Source organism: Pleurodeles waltl, chromosome 11 (genome assembly GCF_031143425.1).
Source record: "Pleurodeles waltl isolate 20211129_DDA chromosome 11, aPleWal1.hap1.20221129, whole genome shotgun sequence".
NCBI lineage: Eukaryota > Metazoa > Chordata > Amphibia > Caudata > Salamandridae > Pleurodeles > Pleurodeles waltl.
This window is the reverse complement of record NC_090450.1, coordinates 319,343,612-319,365,890: the sequence shown is the minus strand read 5'-3', so window position 1 is coordinate 319,365,890 and position 22,279 is coordinate 319,343,612. Positions and strand designations below refer to the sequence as shown.

At 46.1% G+C, this 22,279-nt stretch overlaps 1 protein-coding gene across 1 annotated transcript; it reads right to left on the bottom strand.

Moving 5' to 3' along the window:
* Positions 1 to 485: 485 nt before the first annotated feature.
* Positions 486 to 20,475, bottom strand: AMOTL2 (angiomotin like 2). The gene is made up of 10 exons (XM_069213578.1): positions 20,228 to 20,475; positions 15,621 to 16,421; positions 12,291 to 12,537; positions 10,063 to 10,207; positions 9,665 to 9,757; positions 7,236 to 7,531; positions 6,291 to 6,583; positions 5,874 to 6,085; positions 5,297 to 5,458; positions 486 to 3,067 (listed from the first exon to the last, which is right to left on the bottom strand). The coding sequence occupies exons 2-10, from the start codon at positions 16,313 to 16,315 to the stop codon at positions 3,000 to 3,002; spliced, it is 2,211 nt and encodes a 736-aa protein (XP_069069679.1). The 5' UTR covers positions 16,316 to 16,421; positions 20,228 to 20,475; the 3' UTR covers positions 486 to 2,999.
* Positions 20,476 to 22,279: the final 1,804 nt, after the last annotated feature.

Here is a 22,279-nt window from a genome sequence, read left to right as displayed (position 1 = left end):
TGGGCACCTGGACGCTGCCTTCCCTCAGGATCGCATTAGGCCGCAGCGAGAGTAGTAACCAATTGAGGTCACATAAAACTATGTACGTGTAACCTAGGAAGGTTTGTGAGTAGAATGAAGTGCTCGGTGGAATATTTTAATTAATCTCTGCATATGGTTATTATCCTGCGTTACATTCTGGCCCGGTGTTTTGCTCACTATACCACTATAGACAACGACCATGGAAGGCTTTATCGGTGACTTATGGAATAGGTGACCCGCCAAAGAAGTGGTATCAGTGATGTGACTATAAGAGACGAGTGAGATATGAAATATTTGAATTTATTCAAAGGTAAGAGGTGTGTAATATGCGTTAGGTGAGAGGCTGTAAAGATCGCAATATTGTCCTAATGCAGGTGTTCCTTCCTAGGGAGTATTCTGTGAGAAATTGAAAGATGCTCTCATCAATGAAATGTTGTTATAAAAATTGCTGCAAAGACATTCACTTTTTTTCCTTAAATATTTAACAGTTTTATTATTAAAATATCAATATGCCAAGTGGAATTGGAATGCCACAGCAGTCTCAATACTTGGACAGCATAGCAACACGAATATTAATACAAATAGCCTCGCTTACACATTTAAATACTTCTGACTGATAACTTAAGAATAAACAATAAAACACTAACTGTCTTTGGCGAAGGGCTTCACAAGCGACCACAACTCACAACACACACAAGGAAATACCAATATTAGTAAAAAATATATTATGTTTCTGTGGACTTTTTTATCGCTGTCACAATAGCTTGTTTTTTCACTTAAAACATTTTGTTCTTGTAAACAATTGTGGGGTATTTTGGTGAATGCATGCAGCCAGCGCCTGCATCCTCAGGGAATAGAGAATATATATATATATATATATACATATATGGAGAGAGAGGGAGAGAGAAGAATCAGAAAGAAAAGTATTGAAGAAAAGGGGCTTAAAAATACAACATTGATAAGAAGCGGTCCGCGTCCCTAAATCCCATGTTCACTGCTAGATTCGCCTCGGGTATCTCAAGCAGGCGTTCCTTTAATTGGTTATTTTTCAGGCACCACTAAAAGGCTACTAACACAGTGCATGTGAAATGAGACCTCACGCATTGAGATTTGTCTTAATCCTTTTTCTAGTACAAAAGGAGCCACATGCAGCTTTTTCAATCCCACCAATCCTGATCTGTACGCCCTCTATTTCACTAATGTGATATTTAATGCCTGTCAGTATGCCTACCATCGACCTACAGAACCCTCTACTATTCCTCTGTTAAAATCCTCACACAGCTCTAACAATACACATCAGTCCCTCCCCGCACAGCTCTTCATGTTCTGAGATCTTCTTTACTGGAACTATAAAGCATCTCTGATCTGACCTGGAGAACCCCTGCCCTTCCAGTTCTGAGATACTCCTACAAGTCTGCCAACGCACCTTAATCCTGTTCTGTCGAACCTCCTACTTTTCCACTACTGAGGGTTTCACACAGCTCTCCTCAATTCAATCCTAGAAAAATCATCCAGTTTTGAAATCTTCTTCCACTGTTGCCGTTTTCTGCCCTGCGGAACTGACAACGTTCCTGTATTGACAGCCTCATGTGGCTCAGCCACTATACTTCAGTCCTGTCCTGCAGAACCCTTCCTCTTCCACTGATATACTCATCCAGTTCTACCAAGTCACCACAATCACGCCCTGCACAATGTTCCGTATTCAAGGCCCGCCCCAACCCTCAGCAGTATATTATGATATTGTCTTGTAGTGCTCCCGCTGTCCTGTCACTAAAGTGTTGAGTATCTACAGCTCAGCATGGCACATGTTCTTTATCAATCTGGAAAAATCAGGAATAATAGAAGGAGAAGACAGACTCTTCAAAGTGTATCTTTCAGGTGCCTGCCGTCGTCGAGAGCAGGATCAAGGAGAAGAGATTGCTCACAACAGTAGCTACTAAAAGTCAGACATTGCTCACAACAGTAGCTAATAAAAGTCACACTGGGAAGCAGATGCAACACCGCGGACTGCAGTTTAGGAAAAACTTAAAAGACAGAAAAGAGGAAGAGGAAAACAAAGAGAACAAGGCTACAGACGGACAAGGAAAGGGAGGATAAAAACACCTTGGCTAAATAAATAGTTGTCTTTCCGTTCTGTTTGATTGTTTTACAAAAAATAGACAATAAGTGATCTATTTACAAAAAAAAATGTTCTTATAGCAGAATCCAGCTCAGTTTGGTCCCTCTCCAACAGTGTTGGTATTCCTAAATCAGCCCTTCCCGTGTTGTCCTCCTAAGGTTGTCCAGGCAAACATTGCCAATAAAAGACTGACTTTAGGCCTCCCCAACTTAAAATTAAAATTATTTCTCCCAGGAGCTCTTCTTCATCTATCTATATCCAAATGAAGATAACAGAAATGAAGAGTCAGTATTTCAGAAACATCCATCAAATCTGGGAGCCACCAGTCAAGGAAAGTAGACATCTGAGCAAACAACGACCCAGCAGCTGGAAATGATGGCCCCCCCTTGTCACTCTTACTGATGACCCTTGGACGCTGCCAAAGGTGATCCGTGGCTCCGGAGTCTTAGAGAAGAAGGGACCTACATCTTGGCAGGTGATCATCCAGTCCTGCTGCGTCCCGTGTAAGATATGTTCATGGCTATGAACCCAGCATTCAGGCAACAAATCTATTTGAATTGCGACCTCCTTTTTAACCTTGTGGTGATCCATCTGATAAGCTGTGCCCCAGCATTCGATCTCTATTCAGGAGGATCCTGGGCTTTTGCTCTTTCAAGTCTGCAACCATCAGCCTCCATGAATTCTAGCTCTCGATACACTTATCTTGAGGGCGTGCTGCTGTTTAAGATAACTGCACTCGATGCCAACCTAGTGAGCTCATGGCTTTCGCACTATCCCGTCTTCACAGCATGACATCTGCAAGCAGTGGGAGCAGTGTGAAAGGATATGACACAACCGGAACCCGCAGTGCCTTGTACGCTCAGATGAGTATCTCCACCATGTCAGAGTGATCTGGGGTCCTGTTGAAGGTCAGCGATGCCAAGGTCTCTGCAAAATCAAGCACAGTAAAATATTATAACCAAGCCTCATTTTTGGATGTCTTAATAGGTAACTTAAAAAACTACCATTCATAACCAGAATCCGCAAGGACAATATCACCATAAGCTGCAACACTGCTGGAAAATTAGGTGAGGCAGACCGTATGTGGCAGAAACAGAATAAGTCATTCTGTCTCTATCAGACAGACCAAACCAGAAGACCAGGAATGTCTGTTGAAAAGAACCTAGAAGATCAGGCTGTTTCCTGTATAGAACCCATAAAGCCTGACGTTCTAAAACAGAGATCGCCCAAGACGCAGACTCTGGAACTGAACTCATCCATCCTTGCACACAAACTGTTTCTTATCGAATTAAATTGTTAACGGCCATAGGGCATAAGACAAGTAACAGAGAGTATTTGTGTGAAAAAGCTACAATGCTGTAATGGATGACTGCTGAGGCTAGCTAATAATTCTTAGAGTTTACATGACTTGCTCTTAAGCCAGCCATTGAGGGGAGGTGGGTACTTCAAGGCAGTGGGTTATTACACAGATGGGAGAGCATGCCATGCCATGCTGAAGTATGATGAGTCAGTAGTAGTACAAAATGAGCACCTGTGCTGAGACAGTGCTGCGGCAGATCTACTAGCAGCACAGCTCCATCGTTGGTCATGGAGTTCTTGAAGTAGGTTCTCTGTAGTGTGATCATTTCTCAGAGCTCAATGGGGAAATAATGGGAGCTGGTTCAGGGAACACATAACCCACCTGAGTGACGAGAAAGAACCCCGTACACCAGGCTCCAGTGGGATGCACACACATGGATTATACACTTTCATCTTTCCCAGTTGAACTTGCGTCACAACACCCTGACTACATCGGCTCAGAGAATGAGGGTGGTTAGTGTGAGGTGAGGGGCTGCAGGAACTAGCACAGAATACTTCACATGCCTGTGGCTTGGAGACATCTTACCACACAGGCACACAACCAGCTCTTAGCAAATACCAGAAAACATCTGCTTCCGTTTTCCGTTTTATCCAACTCAAAGTGTTTCGTCGTATATGCTCGTAAATCTTTACGGCTGTAACTCTTCACGGGGCTCTTGTTTCCTTTCGTGCTGTACAGGCTTTCTAGTGAGTGGAGAGGGGGTGGGGTCACTGCAATCTACAATTGGGGAACTAGTCTGCACACCCCGAATTCAGCAGACATTACTCACCGGCCGCAGCGAGAGTATTCAGTTTACCTCAGCTCTCAGCTATGCAGGGCTCGGCCTTTATCAGCCTTGGCGAGAGCGGGCGGAGGGTGGGGCTGGGAAGAAATACAGGTGACTGAGTTTACGGAGCAGTGCTCTCATGGGGCACGCAATATCACACCACCCAGGCCCACTGACATGTGGGGGAAGGCCCAGGAGAACCGAAGACTGTAGCACTGACCGCTGGTGGAGTAAGTAGAAAATGTGTACAATGGACCCCAAGGTCAATTTAGTTCAGTATTAGTGCAGCAAAAAGGAGGGCGCATTACTAAGGCATGCACCTTCCTGCTTTGGAAAAAGCAGCTCGGCCTGGCTCACTCATTTTTGTATTAACACGGGGTGTGCTTTTTGCACGCAGCCAAGCGCTTTAAGCACCTACTCAGCTCACCTTGTATTCATGTCAGAACTTTCAATCTTTATTTTTGTATCCATGCCAGATGTTTTTCAGCTTATTTAACCTGCCTCGATCTTGTTCTAAACTTGTCAGTGTTAAATGTGTGGTCTCATCAATACTCTCAAACTTAGTTGATTGCCCTTTCATCACTACTCACTATTCCTTATTTAATGACCTTACAAGCCTGGTGTTTTATTCCTACCTTTGTGTCTCTATTACAGAGCAAATCAAATTAAAATGGCTGTGCCCAGATATTAACATAGTGGTTAATTCCGATTGCCAGCCAGTTTATGTACATTTCTGATGTGTTTGTGCTATGCCGTCTGAGGCACAAGGGCATGCATTCATTCATTTGTCCACGGTCACACAATGCCATCGGGTGGTAAAACTGAAGTTAGAACCCATGTTGCCTAAATTTATAGTGGCCAACTCAGCCTTCGTTCTTTATATACAAAGCTTCTGCTCATCCTCATAACAACCATGTATGGTTTGCTATACTCCCTCCTGGAACACTGCTAGCAAAGCCTTTTCCCATGGTGATCTCGAATAGGGTGGGAGCACATTAGCTATTTTTTCCATTTCCTGGCGAGGTCTTACCTAACGACGAGGCTGCACTGCCACTCAGTTGGAGCTCCAGGCCTGTGGTAGCCTGCTCTGCCGATTGATCAGTCTGAGTGCTTCCATCCTTACTGCCGTGCTTTACGTGCTCCGAATGAAGACCATTTGATACTGCTGCATTCTCCTCTGGCACTAGTTTTTCTGTGAAATTAAGAGACAAGAGTAAGCTTCAAGTCTAAGGTGCTCCCTTAGCTTGCTGCTGTACACATGCTGAACATCAAGCCAGAGACGGCCCAATACTCACTATTCTAGGTGGAGTTAAAACACAGAGAGCAATACTAGAACGACCAACAGGGCTATCTAATTCACCTAAATGGGTGTCTATTACTGTTACTTAGCATGAAAGGCATACCAGATGCAAGTGAGGAATGAGTGGGACTCTACTGAACTGTGTGATACCAGTGATCTGTGTTGAAAGGAGCATGATGAGAAACCTAGCAGATACACTGACCCCCAAATATAGAACCTTACATTTGCGCGAGATCTAGAATAAAGTTTTCCTTGCCTCCTCTACCTAAAATCCTGAGAAAAACACACAAATAGACACTCCACTCACCTAAGCTTCCTCTGGGTGCACTGTCGGCAAGCCTCTCGCTAAGCTGGGGTCCCTGCCAGCTCTGGGTGCTCAGTGCAGCAAAGATGGACGGCACTGACTTGGCTGGCCGCAGTGGGCTCTGGAGCGCTCTGCCATTCTCCTTACGGGTGCGCTGATGAAGGACTTTGATGACGGCGTCCTTCTCTAGGATCTGAGCATGCAAAGTTTTGATCCTGGAAAAGTCAAAGACATACAAGAAGAATTAGGGTCAGGCCATAGGCAGTGAACACACTAGGATAAAATGTTACCAATGAACAGGGGGGCAACTACGTTAACAAACTTTGTATGGCATCTTGAATAGGAACCTTTACTTTTTGGTGTGATCGTTGTTTGTGTAACTGTATTCGTACACATGAACACCCACACACATACACACACCTGTTTTCCATCTCCTGATGCCGGTGGTTGGCCATCACAAGGTCTTCGTTGAAGCTGCTGTTGGGTGAGTTCCGTGGCGAGTGGTTGATTATGGTTGTGTCTCGCTGTGCAGAGGCTGTGGCAGCGGCGTCCATGGCAAACTGCCTCATGGTGCACTCTTCCAGGTACTTTTGTTCCCACTTGGTCATGTCAGCCTCCAAGGCCAGAATACGCTCCTCCTTCTCACGAAGCTGTGCTGAGAGCAACGAAGGGCTGAGCTCAGGGCTTGCACCGCTCTGCATCACCGTTTGCCTCTGCATAGACAAAGCAAGAAAGTGTGGGTTAGAGTAAAGTCAGCAACACTCTTGTTTCCTTCTCTAAAGCAATGCCATTTGACAATTGCATGCGGCCACATTACCAGCATAACTTGTGAGAAACGTGTTTACAATCCACACTTTCTACAGTACTCTCAAAGCATAAAATATGGTAATTTCGGAGGTCGTACTTTTCATCTTGAAATAAACACATCGAGGAACAACAAAATAAAAACCAAATACACTATATTCGATTTTTTTATGTAGGGAATCCTTTTACGATTGTAATGCCCTATAAAGAAGACAGCTGTTTTCTCGAGAAGGGAACATGAGGGAAGTTTATTTCTTCAGAGTGGTGTCCCAGAGAGAAGATGAAAATATGTCCTTCTCCTCTCAGAGAAGACCATGGGAAATGCATATTTATTAGGGTGGAACCCATAGGAGGAGTTGTGCTTCTGGTATGTTGGAGGCTCTCAGTGGAGGTTTCCCACAGATTGTAGATCTGAACTGAATTAAAACAATTACAGGGTTGCTATGGACCAGCCAGGATGGTGCCTTTCAGTACATTATGCCAACACTCAGAACTGTTCCGGAACAGAACTCCCGGCCATGCCATCTTGACCACACAAGATCCCAAGAGAGACCAACTCACCTGCTGCGATCTTATGATCTTCAGCTCCTGTTCAAGTCGGGTGCGTAGACGTGTCTCCAACTGCTCTCGCTTCTCGCAGGCAGCCTGCAGCTGGCTCAGTGCTTGCTGCAGCCGCTCCACCTTCTCCACATATGCCCGTTTTTTCCGCAACTCGTCTTCCATCTTGACAGCCCTTGTCTGGGCATTGCTCAGGGCCTGCTCCAGGAGCTCAGCCCGCCGACGCTGGTCCTCGCTCGTCCGCCGCAACAGGGACACTCCCCTCTCAAGCTTCTCGCGCTCCTGTCGCTCTTCGTGGTCTAAAAGTGAAAAAAAAACAAGAAATTCCTTTGAGCCTCGTACCTGAAGGGTAGAAACGGAAACATAGTTCACATGCAAGAGCAGATTCACACGATAGTCTGACTCTGGATATCTTTCCTTTTAACCGTGGCATCACAAAAATAACAAAACCGTTTTAAGCAAACACTGGGGCGGTCACGTGACATGGGGTGGGGAACGCTTCAGTGCTAGGCAGGCATCAGTTTCAGGATGCAGATCCTGGACTGACTGGCTCCAGTTCAGGCTCTCCGCATTCCCTCTTTGGGCAGAGATCCATGGTCCCGCCCAAGGCAAGAGGCAAAGCAGGGGACTTTATCGCAGAAGGACGTCATGGGACAACCTTCAACGATTAACAGTACGGCATGTCTTTGGCCAATGACGCCTGCAGCAACCAGGAGAGGAATGGCAGATTGGAGTGGGCATCAGTGACGCAGCGATGGACACCACGTAAGGGGGTGTGGGAGCGAGATAAAGGTAGTGAAGCTTGCGGCAATCTTTTGCAAACCCTCCCTGTGCACAGCATTTCAAGCTTTTTGTGAGAGCACTACTTGAATTTTGTGAGAAGCTTCCTGAGTAACTAGATCCTGCAGTTGTTCTACATTGGCCCGAAAGGTGACCACCACCAAAGCTTTCTGCGTCGTGGTTTTTAAGATCCTGTTCTAATGGAACACCCTTATCTTTTAAAGCGTTACAACACAGACTTTCCCCTAGCACATTAAATCGAGGGCCGCGTTTTCAGCACTATCCTACCAAAGTAAGGCCCTGCTTAAATGCAACATACATACGCCCCCTAATACTGCTCTTTGCGAGAAACCGAGAGGCAGGAGCGGGCACAGCGAAAAGCAGGACCAATGCCGTTTCTGTACAGAGAGGGTAGGTATGAAATGACGTTTATTTAATGTTGTGAGGTATGAGTCTGTATGACATAAAGCAGCTAGAGACCAACAATGTGAGAGAGCATGGTAGAAGGCCGACTACTGCCCTCTCCTCCTTGGTACATTGCCCTTTCATGCCGAGGAATATAGGTCATCCCAAGCCAGTCTCAGTATCCTGCAGGCTTCTCAGATACAGCAATCAGTGCGAAACCTAAATTATCCTCCCTCCCTCCCCCGTGAACAAGACTTGTAAATAGTGTCACGTCTGGACTGGGTGAGCCGGCATTTCTGCCCGGATTTCGGCATCAGGATTCGACCCTGGGGGTGCGGGCAAAAAATAAGGTTTGGACGCCCGGGGCACACAGGGCGGGAGGCCCGAGAGCAGTGCCTGCTACAGTCACGGGGGAGAGGGCAGGAGGAGGGACGAGGGAGGAAGTCAGGTTCTGGGAAGGGCGGGAACAACCCTTGGTATGTGTGGAATTCAGGTCACGCTGAGCTGGGCTGATTAATGGCCGACCCGGAGTGCCAAAGCACAGCTCAGTGTTCCCAGGGGGACAGCAAAGGCATTTCTAGAAGACGACTCCTCCTCAGAGGAGGCGGTTCCTGCCCCCTCCCTGCACACCACATTGTTCCTTTCTGAAGGGCTCTGGGAAGCAGCCACAGTACCGTTCTGTCGGTCTTCCTGAGGAACACAGACCTTTAGCAAGCAGAGACAGCTCTGCAACTGCACCCCAGAACTGGTATGCAGACCTCCTTGTTCCAGAAGCGTTACCCCCATAAACCACTCTATCACCTGGGCCTGACCTCAAATCCTGGACTCAAAAGGGCCTCCCTTTCAATGATGGACTTTCCAGTACGGGCGCGCGGCTCAGCCAAAGACCCTCAATACTGATTTACAGCACGCGCTGATGTCTCAGTGGTGGGGCCAGTATTCAGTTCCGTCACCGCACCGCGACCGTAATTCCTAGTTTAGATCTGCCACACGGATTGGGAGGTCTATTGACTCATACTGACCTGCAGAGGTCTGTTATTCTTGTAACAAGGTAATTTTACAGCGTGCTCTGCCAGTGCACCTCAACCCCCATTCTTGATGGCAGATGCCCTACAGTGGGACGACCCTGTTAAGTGTACTTGGCTTTGAGCTTTTATTTTTTCAATAGAGATATAATTTCTGGTCAGATTCACATGCACTGCACCCAGGGACACCCAAACACGGCGAGACCCGCAACAAAAACTTACGCTGTGCAAGGAGCTTTGCCACCGTCCCCTGACTGTCATCTCGCTGCTCCAGGGTCTTAACGGCCAGATGTTTGCTTGCAATCTCTAAACGTTCTGTTAAAAAAGAATATAAGGAAACACGATTAGGTATCACAAATGGAGAGTGCATTGGTACTTGGTGCAGACGAAAACGTTCTAAGGCAGGCACATTTTACGACTACGTTCAATGTTTATACATCTACCCAATGCCGACTCTATCCAGACTCTTACAGAGCGCAGAAGCAGACTGGCCTATATGGTAAACTCTGTAGAATGTGCCCACATGCAGTCTCCATATAGGCCAGTTTACTGCTGTACACTGCCCGGTCACTATTGGCTGATTTCTTCCTTATAATCTTCCATCTAATCACGTGGCCTACCTCGGAGCTCCAAGTTGAGGTCCTTCATTCGCAGCACCTCTCCCTCCAGTTTATCGCGCATCGTCTTCTCCAGCATCTCCCGCTTGCCAGAGGCCTTCATCAGGCTCTCATAGTCTTCAGAGATGCGTTCAATCTCTGTTTCCAGCTGCAAAACGAACATAAGGCAAGCTCAGCACCATGACAGCACACTGGAGGGTCAGCAATGCGCTGCGTCAAGGGAGCATTCACAAGGTTGGGCAAGCAAGAGCGCATAGGGAAGGTTTGGCATTGTGAGAGAGACAACTACAGCTGGTTTACTGTGTAGTGTGTGAAATGAACAACCAAAAACATACACACTGCAGATATATTTCGAATCATGTACTTGAGTTTTGGGCAAAGATCTCAAGAGTCAAGAATCCATAGAACAAAAATCTGAGGTATATGCGAATTGGATACCCCCCAAAAAATCCTGATTTTCAATGCTTAATTTATAGACTAATCGCTTCACCTCTCTGCCTCTGTTATCCCTACTCTGTGTCTATTTCTTTGTTTTTCTTCCCTGCCTTGAACCAGCCCCGCCCACTTGTCACATTATCGCTGTTCATTTTCTCCTCCTCTTTCCTCTTCCTTTGAATGTGCCATTTATTTGCCAAGATTCCCTTCTCAATTCCAGTTCATACAGGCTAATTTATGTCTTCATCACTCCCTTTTTGCTGATTCTGTTTTCCGGTGCTGCTATTTTTTACCCCTTCCACTTAATTTGAGTCTTTTTCTTGTTCCCCTTTTCTCTTTTTTCATTCCGTGCATTCTACTCTACCCAACCATTCTTCCACGTCTCCTCATTTTTGCTTTTTTTCAGCCTAACTGCTGGCCTTTCGTTACCTATTAAAGAAGAGCTCTTCTCTAGGTGTCTACAGTCTGTGCCACTCTTGCTCAGAGTAAGGAATCCCCTACTGACCACCTGCTCAATGATGAGCAGACATGGCTCCTTCAGAGCCCCTGTCAATCTTAAACACACAATGGTCCTTCAGTGGGTGGTTGAGAATGGGACCAACAGCCGGGGGACTTCTGCTGTGCTGGTGAAAGAGCCTCTGTCTGCACAGCATGCCCCCGTGACTGGCAGCTGTTTTAGCACGTGCATGGGGTGCTGTGTGTATGTGTCTCCCTCCCAGGGGACAACATACAAGAGCATGCCACAGGCAGCCCCGCCACCTGCTGCTCCATCTATGGCTTTGTTGTGGTTCTTTATTCACTGTTCTACAAAATTTAGATACAAATCCCTCGAGAAGGGAGAACTTGAGGAAGTAGACCCAATGTCAGGGGCAATTAGTTTGACTGGATGCAACTAACATTTTTATCCACACCATCAGCTGCCGATTTTACGTCTTTTGTGCAGCAGGCAATGTTGGCAAGACCATATAAGAAACAGTACGAAGAATACTTGAAAAGTACATGCGTACAAGTTAACAAGCTGCCATCAACCAATTACTACACCTCCACAATGACCCGCCAAACCCTTAAATATTCAAGTATTTGACCCAACCCACAGGGACCTCTCTATAAACAGAAGGTCAGTCAATCTTAACCTGCAGGCGTCACTGTTATATCAGTACTTTCCTGAAAGCAAGGACAACACTCTCAATGAGGGCCTTGCCCTGCCTGCTGTAGCTTCTTGCCTTGCAGTAAAAAGTTTCCAACCACGGGTCTGAGAACAGACTGTTTTTCTGACCTAGCAAGGCCTTTGGTATTCGAGTAATGGAACCCCACACATCTCCGCCAATTAAATTAGTTCCTGATCTACACCACCCTCAGTTATTCTTCTCTTAGAGCTGGTCACACGGCGTCTCCAGTTGATTTCAACCCTGACCTGTGCTGAGACCCAATATGTTGCATGCAATCAACTATAAAGCTCTTGGTTGCTCATTGCCTGTTTTGGCATTTTCTTAAGCAGGTTTTTAAGATAACCGCTGACTGTGTAAATGATTACAATTTAGATTAATTGAACTTCTACCTTGAAGGTAGCAGATCCCAGAGGCAGAATGTAAGGTATTTTAATATGTCTCACATAAAAACACATGTATGTCAAGTGGAAATCCTAAAAATATGGAATTGGTCTGGCTCATGTGAACCAGAATTTGACACCCTTGTTCTAAGGTCTTCAGGTTACTGTGCATGCAATGTCCCATCAAGGAGAGCTACGACACAGGCCACAGCAATTGATCACACTGTGTGCCCTTGCATTCTCCTACCTTTTGGATGCGCCCTGCTTTCTTGCTGTAGGCCTCAACCTCTCGTCGCAAGTTCTCATTCTCCCTCAGTAGGACATCCATTTGGGCCATGTGATTGCTGGCGGTGGCAGTCTGCGCTGTCATGAAGGCTTCCATGCCAGCAGGTGTAAGGGATGTAAGGGGGCTGAAGCGTAGGGCAGGAGACTGCGCTGGTGGGGGTGGTGACTGCTGCTGCTGTTGCACAAATGGCATTTGGGACTGCAATACCCTGCAGGGGAGACATCAGAAAAGATACACTTTAAGATCAGTACTGACATGAATCAGACAACAAACTCCAATCGAGCACTATCATGTCACATGGGCTGTGGATCTCGCAATCTGATTGAGGTCTATAGAAGCTTACAAATGTAAGCAACAACATTTTACAGAAAAAGGAGGTACCTCCTATTATGAAATCTTCTTCCCAATGACATGAAAATAATACAAGGCACTATCTAATTATCAGTGTAAAACACCTTCTCCTCTATACTTCAGGAATTAAAACTGAGCTAAAACTGGGCTCGGATTGAAAAAAAACTTTTGCAATGGCGTAATCCAAGCCATGCTTACAAGCCATAATTTTATGAATTTTGATTTTTCACAACTTAGAGAATAATGCTGTGACACTGTTCATAAAGATGAAGTCAACCCACCTATAACTAATTGCAGAAACGTTTTACTCAGATGAAGAAGAGGAGTAGACAGGCTGTAATATTCTAAACAACCCATAAAAACACACATATGCTTTGCCAGTGACGTTTTTGCTGGTTGTGGAACTGTGAAATTGTCAAATATGAAATTAATTTGCCTAAGAACTCGCAATGTCAATTTTAACTCCAGTAACCCCTGTTTAACACCAATAATCTCAAATATTGATCAAATATTATAAACCTAGTCTTTTCAGTAAGACTATTCCTGACCCCCCCCAACACGTCAAACCGATATATAAACCTGCAACGGGTGAAGAATCCCCTTTGTTGCAGGCATACTTTTCTAATGTGGCAGTTTTCATGTCTCATTCTTAAAATACCAATTTTGGCTGGACAGAAAGTTCTCATCTTAAAGTACATTGATTCCCAGAATATGCAACATACTGTGTACTCCTTAAGTTGGCTATTTTTGACGTCCATATCTAAATGAATTCGGGGCCATTCTTGCTCTGGCGACAGTCGGAAACTCCTGGAATCCAAGATGGCGGCCGCCACCAGGGGCTGGACTCCTAAGGCATTTCCTACAGTCTTCGCCTGTCTGCGCACGTTATTCTAAAACGAGAGACTAGAATTCCTCTGCTATGAGCTGACCCTCGAGCAATAAATAAATATGGCCTTCTCTTTTGTTCCCTTGGAAACCGGGACATTTCCCGTCCAATATTATCGCTTCCTGTCAGTGTCCTACAAGCCAGAGGAGAGTTCATTCCTCAGTCTACCAAACTGTAGCTATGCAAGTACCACTGCTAACGGGGCAAAGGAGACTTTCACTACTGGAAAAGCGATGGGTGTGGGGAAGGAGATACTGTATCTTTATTTATATAGCGCTTATTACCCCAGATAAGGTGTCGAAGCGCTTTTCGGCGAGTATCATTCTACTTCAAAACCCAAAGAGAATTGAGGAGGATAATGGAGGGAGTCTAGAAAAAGTTATTTGGGAGATCATAGTATGGGAACTGCTACCGAGAGCCCCAACAGTCCGATCGTAGGACAGTCCACAGAGTAACATAAAATAAAAGATGCAGCATCAATTAAGGAAGTGAAAAATTATATGTAAGGCCACCAGCAAATGTAAAGTTCAACAGGGTTTAAATAGAAAGTAGAAGTACTTCAGCATGGGGCTAGGAAAGATGGGGGTCCATTTAAATCTCTACAGTGCAGGACAATAGATACCACAAAACGGTGAGTATTGCCACTCACTGGCAAGGTTGGCTATGAAACAGCTAGAAATGTCACCTTCTTTAAGGGTTGAAGGGAGTGAGAAAAAGTAAGCACTCCCATTCCCCGAAGGGATACATGCAGCAGTGAGTACAAGGAGCTGATAGACAGTGGCAACAATCAGACCTATCCAGAATCATAGGGGCTGGGAGTAGCAGCACCGACCTGCAGTATTATTGGGCTATGAGTCAAAGTAAAAGTACCTTATGTACCGTGAAGCATTTAGGTTCACTCGCGTCTGCCCTGGCATTTAAACACTGCAAGACAATAAGCACCAACACTCAACTGAGGGACGTAAGTGACAGTGGCAGAGCCAGCACCTAAGTCCCTGCACCAGTCTCTGCGACACATTAGGGACTGTGAGAAAGTGAGACCCAACTCTCCTAAGCAGGTCTGCTGCGCATGCACAATGTGTTTTCCCGCACTTCCCTAACAGTGTAAGCATTCTGACACATCTTTGATTCCAGTAACGGTTAAATGAATTGAGTCTGCTACCCCTTCCTGTCTGTTCTTGTAGGGTGTGCTGTACTCAAATAGGCCGCTTATTCTCGTGTGACTGCACGACCTGGAAATCTGAAGGGATATGATGAGAGAGTCACTTTTCCCTTCTCCCCTCCCAACGCTACCACTCCCTTGTGGAAAGGAGCCTGCTAGACTGGCATGGGAGAGGCAAAGGGCCATAGATTCCTATGCAAGAGCAAACAAGCCCAAGAGGGTAGGGAAGGCCCAATAGCTGCCAGTGGTGTGACACCCACTCTCACTGTCTGTGCGCACCATTTCCTTTGGACACTTGTTTAACAGGTCTCACTGGGAGGTGCCTGCTTCATCAAGTTCCTAATGAAGATTTTATGGATCCTGTTTTTAATTTTGGGAGAACGGTGTATTGCACTGGGGCTTAATATGGATGCAGAGTAAATGTAACTTACCTATACCTGAAGCTAGGAGGGCTGTTTGACAATGTTTCACCAGTGTCTGAATTGATGCTAGTGCCTTCCTTCGCAACAAGGTCTACACTAAAATGTCTAGTCCTACTCTGGGTTCCACAGCCATCAACTTTCCCTAACTTCTGCATCCTCTTGCCCGCTGTTTCTGTGGGAAGTGGGGGAGAACAATCTTGAGGACCACTCCAATTTTTTTTTTTCTTGTTCCAAAATGTAAAATAAACTAGCTTGCAACATTATCACTGTGGGATTAGGAACTCCTTGGATGGAAGTTCCCAACTGACCCTGATCTGTCGATTTTTGGCAAGGTGGCATTATGTACCTGTTCTACGTGTCAATTTTCTGATTAAAGTTTAGGAAATGATTAAAACTCAGTATAGATAATATGATCGATTGATGATCAGTGGTAAACAAACATAAAACAGGAACTATAGAACCTCATTTACCTGACTTCAGAGTGCTGGTAGAAGGGTGCGTCCCTGGTGTAAGGCCTAGCCTCTGTCTGGTACCCTCCATGGTGATCCTGTTGGTATGCTGGATATCCCGGGAGAGCTCCATGCCCTGTCTCTGCATGATGCCCCTTGGAGGCTGGAGGCTGGTGGTGATGATGCTGATGTCTGGGGAGCTGTGGGTAGCTGTGCGAGGAGCTGAGCAGGCTCTGGCTCTTTGCGCCAGCCCGCTCTAGGGATAGCTGCATGAGACGCTCACTCAGAGACCTCACATGCCCATGCTTAAGTTCTTTCAGGGATTCCTCTTGGTAGCTCTCGGTGGGTTGGGTGGCTGGGCCACGCTGAGCAGCATAATACTGGGATTGAGCCTTGGCCTCCTCATAAGTGGGCAGCTCTTCCCCTTTGTGCTGTGACTGGTACACCCGGTACATGGGATTCTCCGTGTAGAAATGGTCACAGTGGTACTCCTGTCCCTGGGGCTCCTGACGTGTAGACTGCGGCACAATTTGGCACTCTTCCTGGTTTACGTTCTCCAGGGATAGGCGGGGGCTCCCAGGACTTCCACCACCTCGCAAGGCTTGCTGCTGTATCGCCAGCAGCGTGCGGTTCTCCGTCAGGTTGCCATACCTAAGCTGCTCCTGGATGAGCCGGTGAAGGACGGTGCTCGACGAATCCTCTGCTGTCCTCATCATGGATAGAGATTGCTGGACCAGTGAAGTGGGGGGGATAAAAGGTGAAAAATACCCCTTAAAAATTTAAATCCAGAGGCTCCAAAGAACAAAAACACCTCTCGGAAACCTGGGAAAGAAACAAAGAAATATGTCACACAAAGAGCATGGATGAACTCACCACTAATAACCGACCTCGAGTTCGACTAGGACTGAGCCTTTTCCAATTCTGAATGGCATTATTGATGCAGATTCAGTCAAAAACAGACCTTTTAAAAGCAAATACCACAAATATGAAAGAATGTTCCTATGCCAAGCCTCTTGTAGGGCCTGCAGACCTCCATGAGATATCGAGGCAGATTACTACTGGGCAAGGGGCTACGGGACCAGCAAGGCTAGTTCACACGCATGCACAAAGTACCTCAGCAAGGCCTTAAGTTATGTCTATGCACAAAGATATATGTTAGGATACAACAATTAACAATCTAGTATTGTCATGCCCAATTACGTTATCGCACAGTGCCGATCCTGATTGGCCATTGACAATTGGCTGATGATACAGCTGCCAGTTAAAACTCACTGTTTCACTATTCTACCTGGCCAATCAAAACTCTACCCTGGGTCGACTGTCATTTGCCCCCTGAGCCCCAGAACAAAAGCATCGACTTCTGCTGTGTGCATGGAAAATGTCAGCGAGAATTCTTTAGGCTCACAGCTGGACAATCATAAACATATATGCCCCTCGAGCTTTTCTTTAGCACAAGTCTATTCAGTGTTCGAATTCAAAGGGGTGCTGAGCTCAGTGAGACAAATGGCTCAACCTTGTATGCCTTAGTTTTCCTCATACAGAAGGCCTGTTTACAGGCCTTCTGTCAATCCAGAGGGAAGTATGTGAGTTCCTTTACGCCAGTCTTCCTATTCTCGTTACAAAATATCTTCGCATATGCTACATGAAGGGGGTTCTCCTAAGCACTTTCACATCCCCTCTGCACATATGTTAGTTAGACCCCTCAGTACACCACATGCTTGAGCATTGCAGTGTTCCAATGAAACCTTCAAAACATTCCTTTGGTTACATCTCAACATAAATGAGGACCGTTCGGAAAAGCTACACAAATGCAGGGACTTCCTGCTAACAGCAAATTAGCCCTTTCCCCAGACATAGGAGTACTCATAACACTGAAGAAAGGTAGGAATAGAAGCTTTGATGTGTCCACCAGGATAACCAAGGCTTCTGCAAATATATAGACAGATAGGTATGGTACTAAAACATCACAGTACGTATTTAAAATAGATCCTCTTGGTTCCCTGAAAGATAGAAAGGCAGCGCCTCATACAATTTTAACACAAATTTAATATAGATATTCCAATGTCTATATCATAAGCATAGAGAACTGTTATTAAGATCTGAGGGAAATAAACCGGCCGAACTTTCCTGCTATAAAGAAGGAAAACATGTTTCTGGTTTGGCATTTTTTTTAACAAAGAGATAAAGATATTTTTGTCATTAGCAAACTCACATATATTACATTTACCTGTGAACAGACTAAAGATCAGAAGCAAAGCTGAACATCGGAGCTGAGTGCCTTTCGACACTTCGAATATGTTCACACCCTTGCTCGGTGTTTACCTAGCACACTCTTTCTCGCACACAAACACACACTGCCTTCTTCTGTGTTCACATCAAATAGCTGTTGGTTTTCTGTCTCTCTTTGCTGGCCTCGCTCCTTTGTGCTGTGAATACCTCGGGCCTGACATCATCCCGGAGGCATTCAGGCAGTTAGCATTCCAGCTCAATGGGAGAACAAGGCCTGGATAAATCTGCGGGCCACGCAGCGCATTGCACACCAGGGAGAGGCCCGACCGTGCCAGATGTGGGCACGCAGAAGATGCACCTGTACGTGCCCGCTAGAAGTAGCCTAAAACGGTGGATGTGGAGGGCTGGATAGAGTCAGTCAAACGGTAGGGGCACTAATCCGTTAGCCTGAAAACCTCAGCTTGCCCGGTGTGTGACTGGCACTGTTTGCCTGCCATGTGACACTGTTTCCCAAGCCCTACAGGCCTTTCATTCGCGTCTGCAAATGCCCGCACAGGCCAGTCACCTCTGATACCGACTACTACATACAGCACTCCTTTAATGGAACATTTTTCAGTTCTTTATGGGAGTCATGTAACCTCTGTGAAGGGCCTTGGCGAGGAAATGACGCAGAAACCTGTCTCTCTTGACGTGTGTCTAAGAGGGAAAGTATGCAGGCAGGCTGAAGAGGTGAATAACATCCACCCAGCTGAACAAGAGCAGCCCGTGAAGTATAGTATTTGGAACTATTCATACAGAGGCAGTCATGTCTCCTCCTTCCCAGTCTGCACACTGGATGGGCTGCGCACTGGGGGCCATATGTGCGAACACTTTTTCCCATAGACACAGAATGGGTAAAAACCTTTGATACATCTGGCCCTGGGTGTGTGGGCGGTTCTGTGAGTTCGTTTCATAGCGCTACATTCAGCGTTTCCATTTATTTGTGGCCATATTTACGCAGTGTAATTCTTAAGTTACATGCAAACATACATAGGTATCGACGTGAAATTTCATTCTATCTACGTGCCCATATGTCACTCTCAATTGTTCCAACCCTAAGGAAGGGAATTCATTCAACAAGAAGAACACGTTTTAGAGGGAATGCTATCTTTCCTGCCTCCAGCAGGACTCCTAAAGCGACTTTTAAGGGGCATACAGAAATATGCAAAACAAAAATCAACGCAATACTATATGGTCAGTTTACGAACGGAGACATTTTAGCTAAAAAACGAACAAACGTGCAAACAAAATAGACAAAAATAACCGAGAAGGTTTCCTATGGCCCCAAACTGCTACCAGGCTTTTAGGGTCACTGTATCCCCAAAACACGAAGAGACCCTTACTTGTACATCCCACCAACGCCAAAGCATTCACGAGTGGGACATCTGAGGTTCAAATGAGTGACGCAGTCCGCTTTACTAATACATATGTATCATTTTCAACGCATGGCTGTGTACAATATTTGCTATGTTATGCCTCCAGACAACACACACATGCTGTTTTACACCATCATTATGTACAGCACTCTGAAACTATGTTGAGTGAAGTAAGCGCTATTTAACCCATGAAACACAAATAGTGAGAGGGTTGTTCATCCCAGTAACGTGCAGGGGCGTAAACTTCCAACGGTGCACCATGTGCAGTAGCACTAAAGCCCAGAAGCCTAAATGGCCCACTGAACCATGTATATATAGTGCTGTGTTTTGTAATTCCAACAGCGACCAGCGGGCCCGTTTCCTTGATTGCACTAGGGCCCACGACGCATTGGCTGTACTACTGGCAAGGTGGCATCAGGGGTGCACGCCGGTGGCCTGGGGATGTACGTTGTGATATGTGAGTAAAATAACGGAGGCTAGATATCTCCAACCCAAAGATAAATCTATCGAAAAAAAGGATTTGGCATCAGTTCCCTCCAGGGGCCTGGTTAACCGCTTGCAGGTAATTCCGATTAATGGATGTATGCACGCCGAGAGAGTACAACACATCAGTGCAAACACAACATAACACAACACACCATCACACAGGAACATGGAATCTCAAAGGCCAACCAAATAATACTGGTTACGCTCACGACAGTGCAGTAATATAGTCGTCCATTCATCAAACAGAGCAAGACACTCTCCATTTAGATATATAATAAAAAGACACGGGGCAGCTAAAAAGTGAGTTACGTACGATCACACACGGTGGTTACGAGCCATCAGCGCCATCTACGTTACATTAAACGTTTTTTAAAGCTATAATCATAAATATACAATATCGTACATTGCAAGAGTGGCTGCAGTAGAAATGAATTATATTTTATGTTAAGGATTCAATGCGCGCGACCGCTAGAAGAGCCGTGTGTAATTTATACTCACCAAACCATAGCAGGATGCGCGGAGGACAGGCAAGGTTTTTATTTATTCCTGATCTGCGGCCGCAGACGGTCCCGCTGCAGTCTGCCCAGGGCTTGCTCCTGCGGGGTGCTCCGGGCTGCCGTGCCTGCTGCTGAGGTCCTGCCTCACCGCCGCCTGACACAGATCTGAGCTCCCTGCAGAGGCAGAAAGGCTTGTTCAAGGGCTGAGCTATGCCAGGAATGCGAGCGGTTCAGGCTACCCTTGGCATCAAAGCCTAACCACAAATAACCTTCCTTGCTCCCGCCCATTTGAGTCCCTCCCCCAGTCGGTTGCAGTGCCGCCGGCAAACCAACAGGGGGAGCCAACAGCAGTTTTATGGAGACCCGTGTGGCTGTAACACAGAAGAATACAAACATCAAGTTCAGTGTATTTGTTTTTTTATTTTATTTGCATAGCCCGGCGTCCCCTGGGGCACCCTTTGCAAATTGTAGAACAAAACGAACAGGTTCCAACAGTTGCCTGTTAGAAAAACGGGTATATTTTGGAAAGAACCGATCTCAAAGAATTGGCGAGTGTGAACAAAGGGATAGCCCCTTTCACTGTAAGAAGGAGGAGAGAAGGGCTTTCACTGTAATGAGGAGGAGAGAAGCGCTTCGTGGCGCCTAGGTTTGCGCCTCGAAGTTTCCCCACTCAGGTCCGCTGAGCGCCACAAGCAATCTGCGACAAGCAATGTTTCCGCGCGGTAGCAAAAATCATTCTGTCTCCTGGGAGCAGTAACTATAATAAGTAACTCGGATTTCCATCATTTTTAGCGGCATCAGATCTCCATACCTTGTCCTCCTTGCCCTCCCCATCTCTCACCCTTCCCCCTTTCTCCTTCTTCTACTCCCTCTCAGCCCCCTCCCTTTTACATCTGATCTGAGTCTTTCTATCCCTTTTTACTCTCGCTCTTTTTCCCTTTCCATCGCTTACCTTCTGCTCCCTATTCCTCTCCTGTTCCCCCTCGTACGCTCCCTTCGTCTTGCTTTGTCGGGTCAGGCTTTGTCATCAGCTCACCCACTGGAGGAGATGTGGCCGAATGGCCAGAGCTGCACACCTTACATGGGGAGAAGGGGATGTTAGATTCAGGTGCGGCATAAAGTCAACATCCTATGTCTCTGGGCAAATCATTTAATTTCCTCGCGCCTTCAAAAACATGAACCTGGCTGAGAAAAGCACGTACTTAGCACAGCTCGACCCGAAGGTATTGGACTGCTCCAACAATCTCACATTTTTTTAGGCTCGGGGAGATTGTATTTTTCGCACAATAGCAGGATGTTGAGTCGATGCCGAGACTCGACACTGCACAAAAATCTCTATAGCGCTTCTCTTTGTCTTATTTCTATTTGTTCTCAGTTCTCCTCCCACCTTCTATCTTAGCGGGGGAAGGGCCGGCAGCTGACATCTGAAGACAAAGGAGGGAGATCTAAAAGTTAATGCCCCAAAAGAAGAATGCTGATTGCCAGGTGTCAGCCTCTACTCATATCAAAGGAGCCATTGAGCCCAGCCTAAGGGAAGGCTGTCTCCGTCGGAGAGAGATTCACACTCAAAGTCTGTTCCTTCATTTGTCTCGGGCGGGGAACCCCTGGTTATGGAAAATAAAGCGGCCACACCAAGGAATGCATCCAGGGAAGCATTCTTTTCATTTAATGGAACACGTTTCAATCAAAATCACAACCAGAAAATGGTTAGTGGGGGTGACATTCAAATAATCTGTGGGATTCGTCATAGTATGTTGTACGGATGAATTGTAGGAATACGGGCAGTTTTATCGTCCCAATGGCAAACTACAGTTGATGGTCCACTTTCAATTGTTATGCCCTTTGTAAGGAGAAAAGCCATTGCGTCACTCCCTCTATCTGTTGCGAGGGCTAAGGGACAATCTGAACCCCCCAATTTGCACCCATCAATAATAAATCAATCAGGATTATTAAAGCTAATCATCAGATAGGGTATCCAGGTGCTTGCAGGTCCCGGAGTCTTTTTCCAAGAGCAAGGTCTTGAAAGCCATTCCGAATTCCGTAAGTGAGGTGA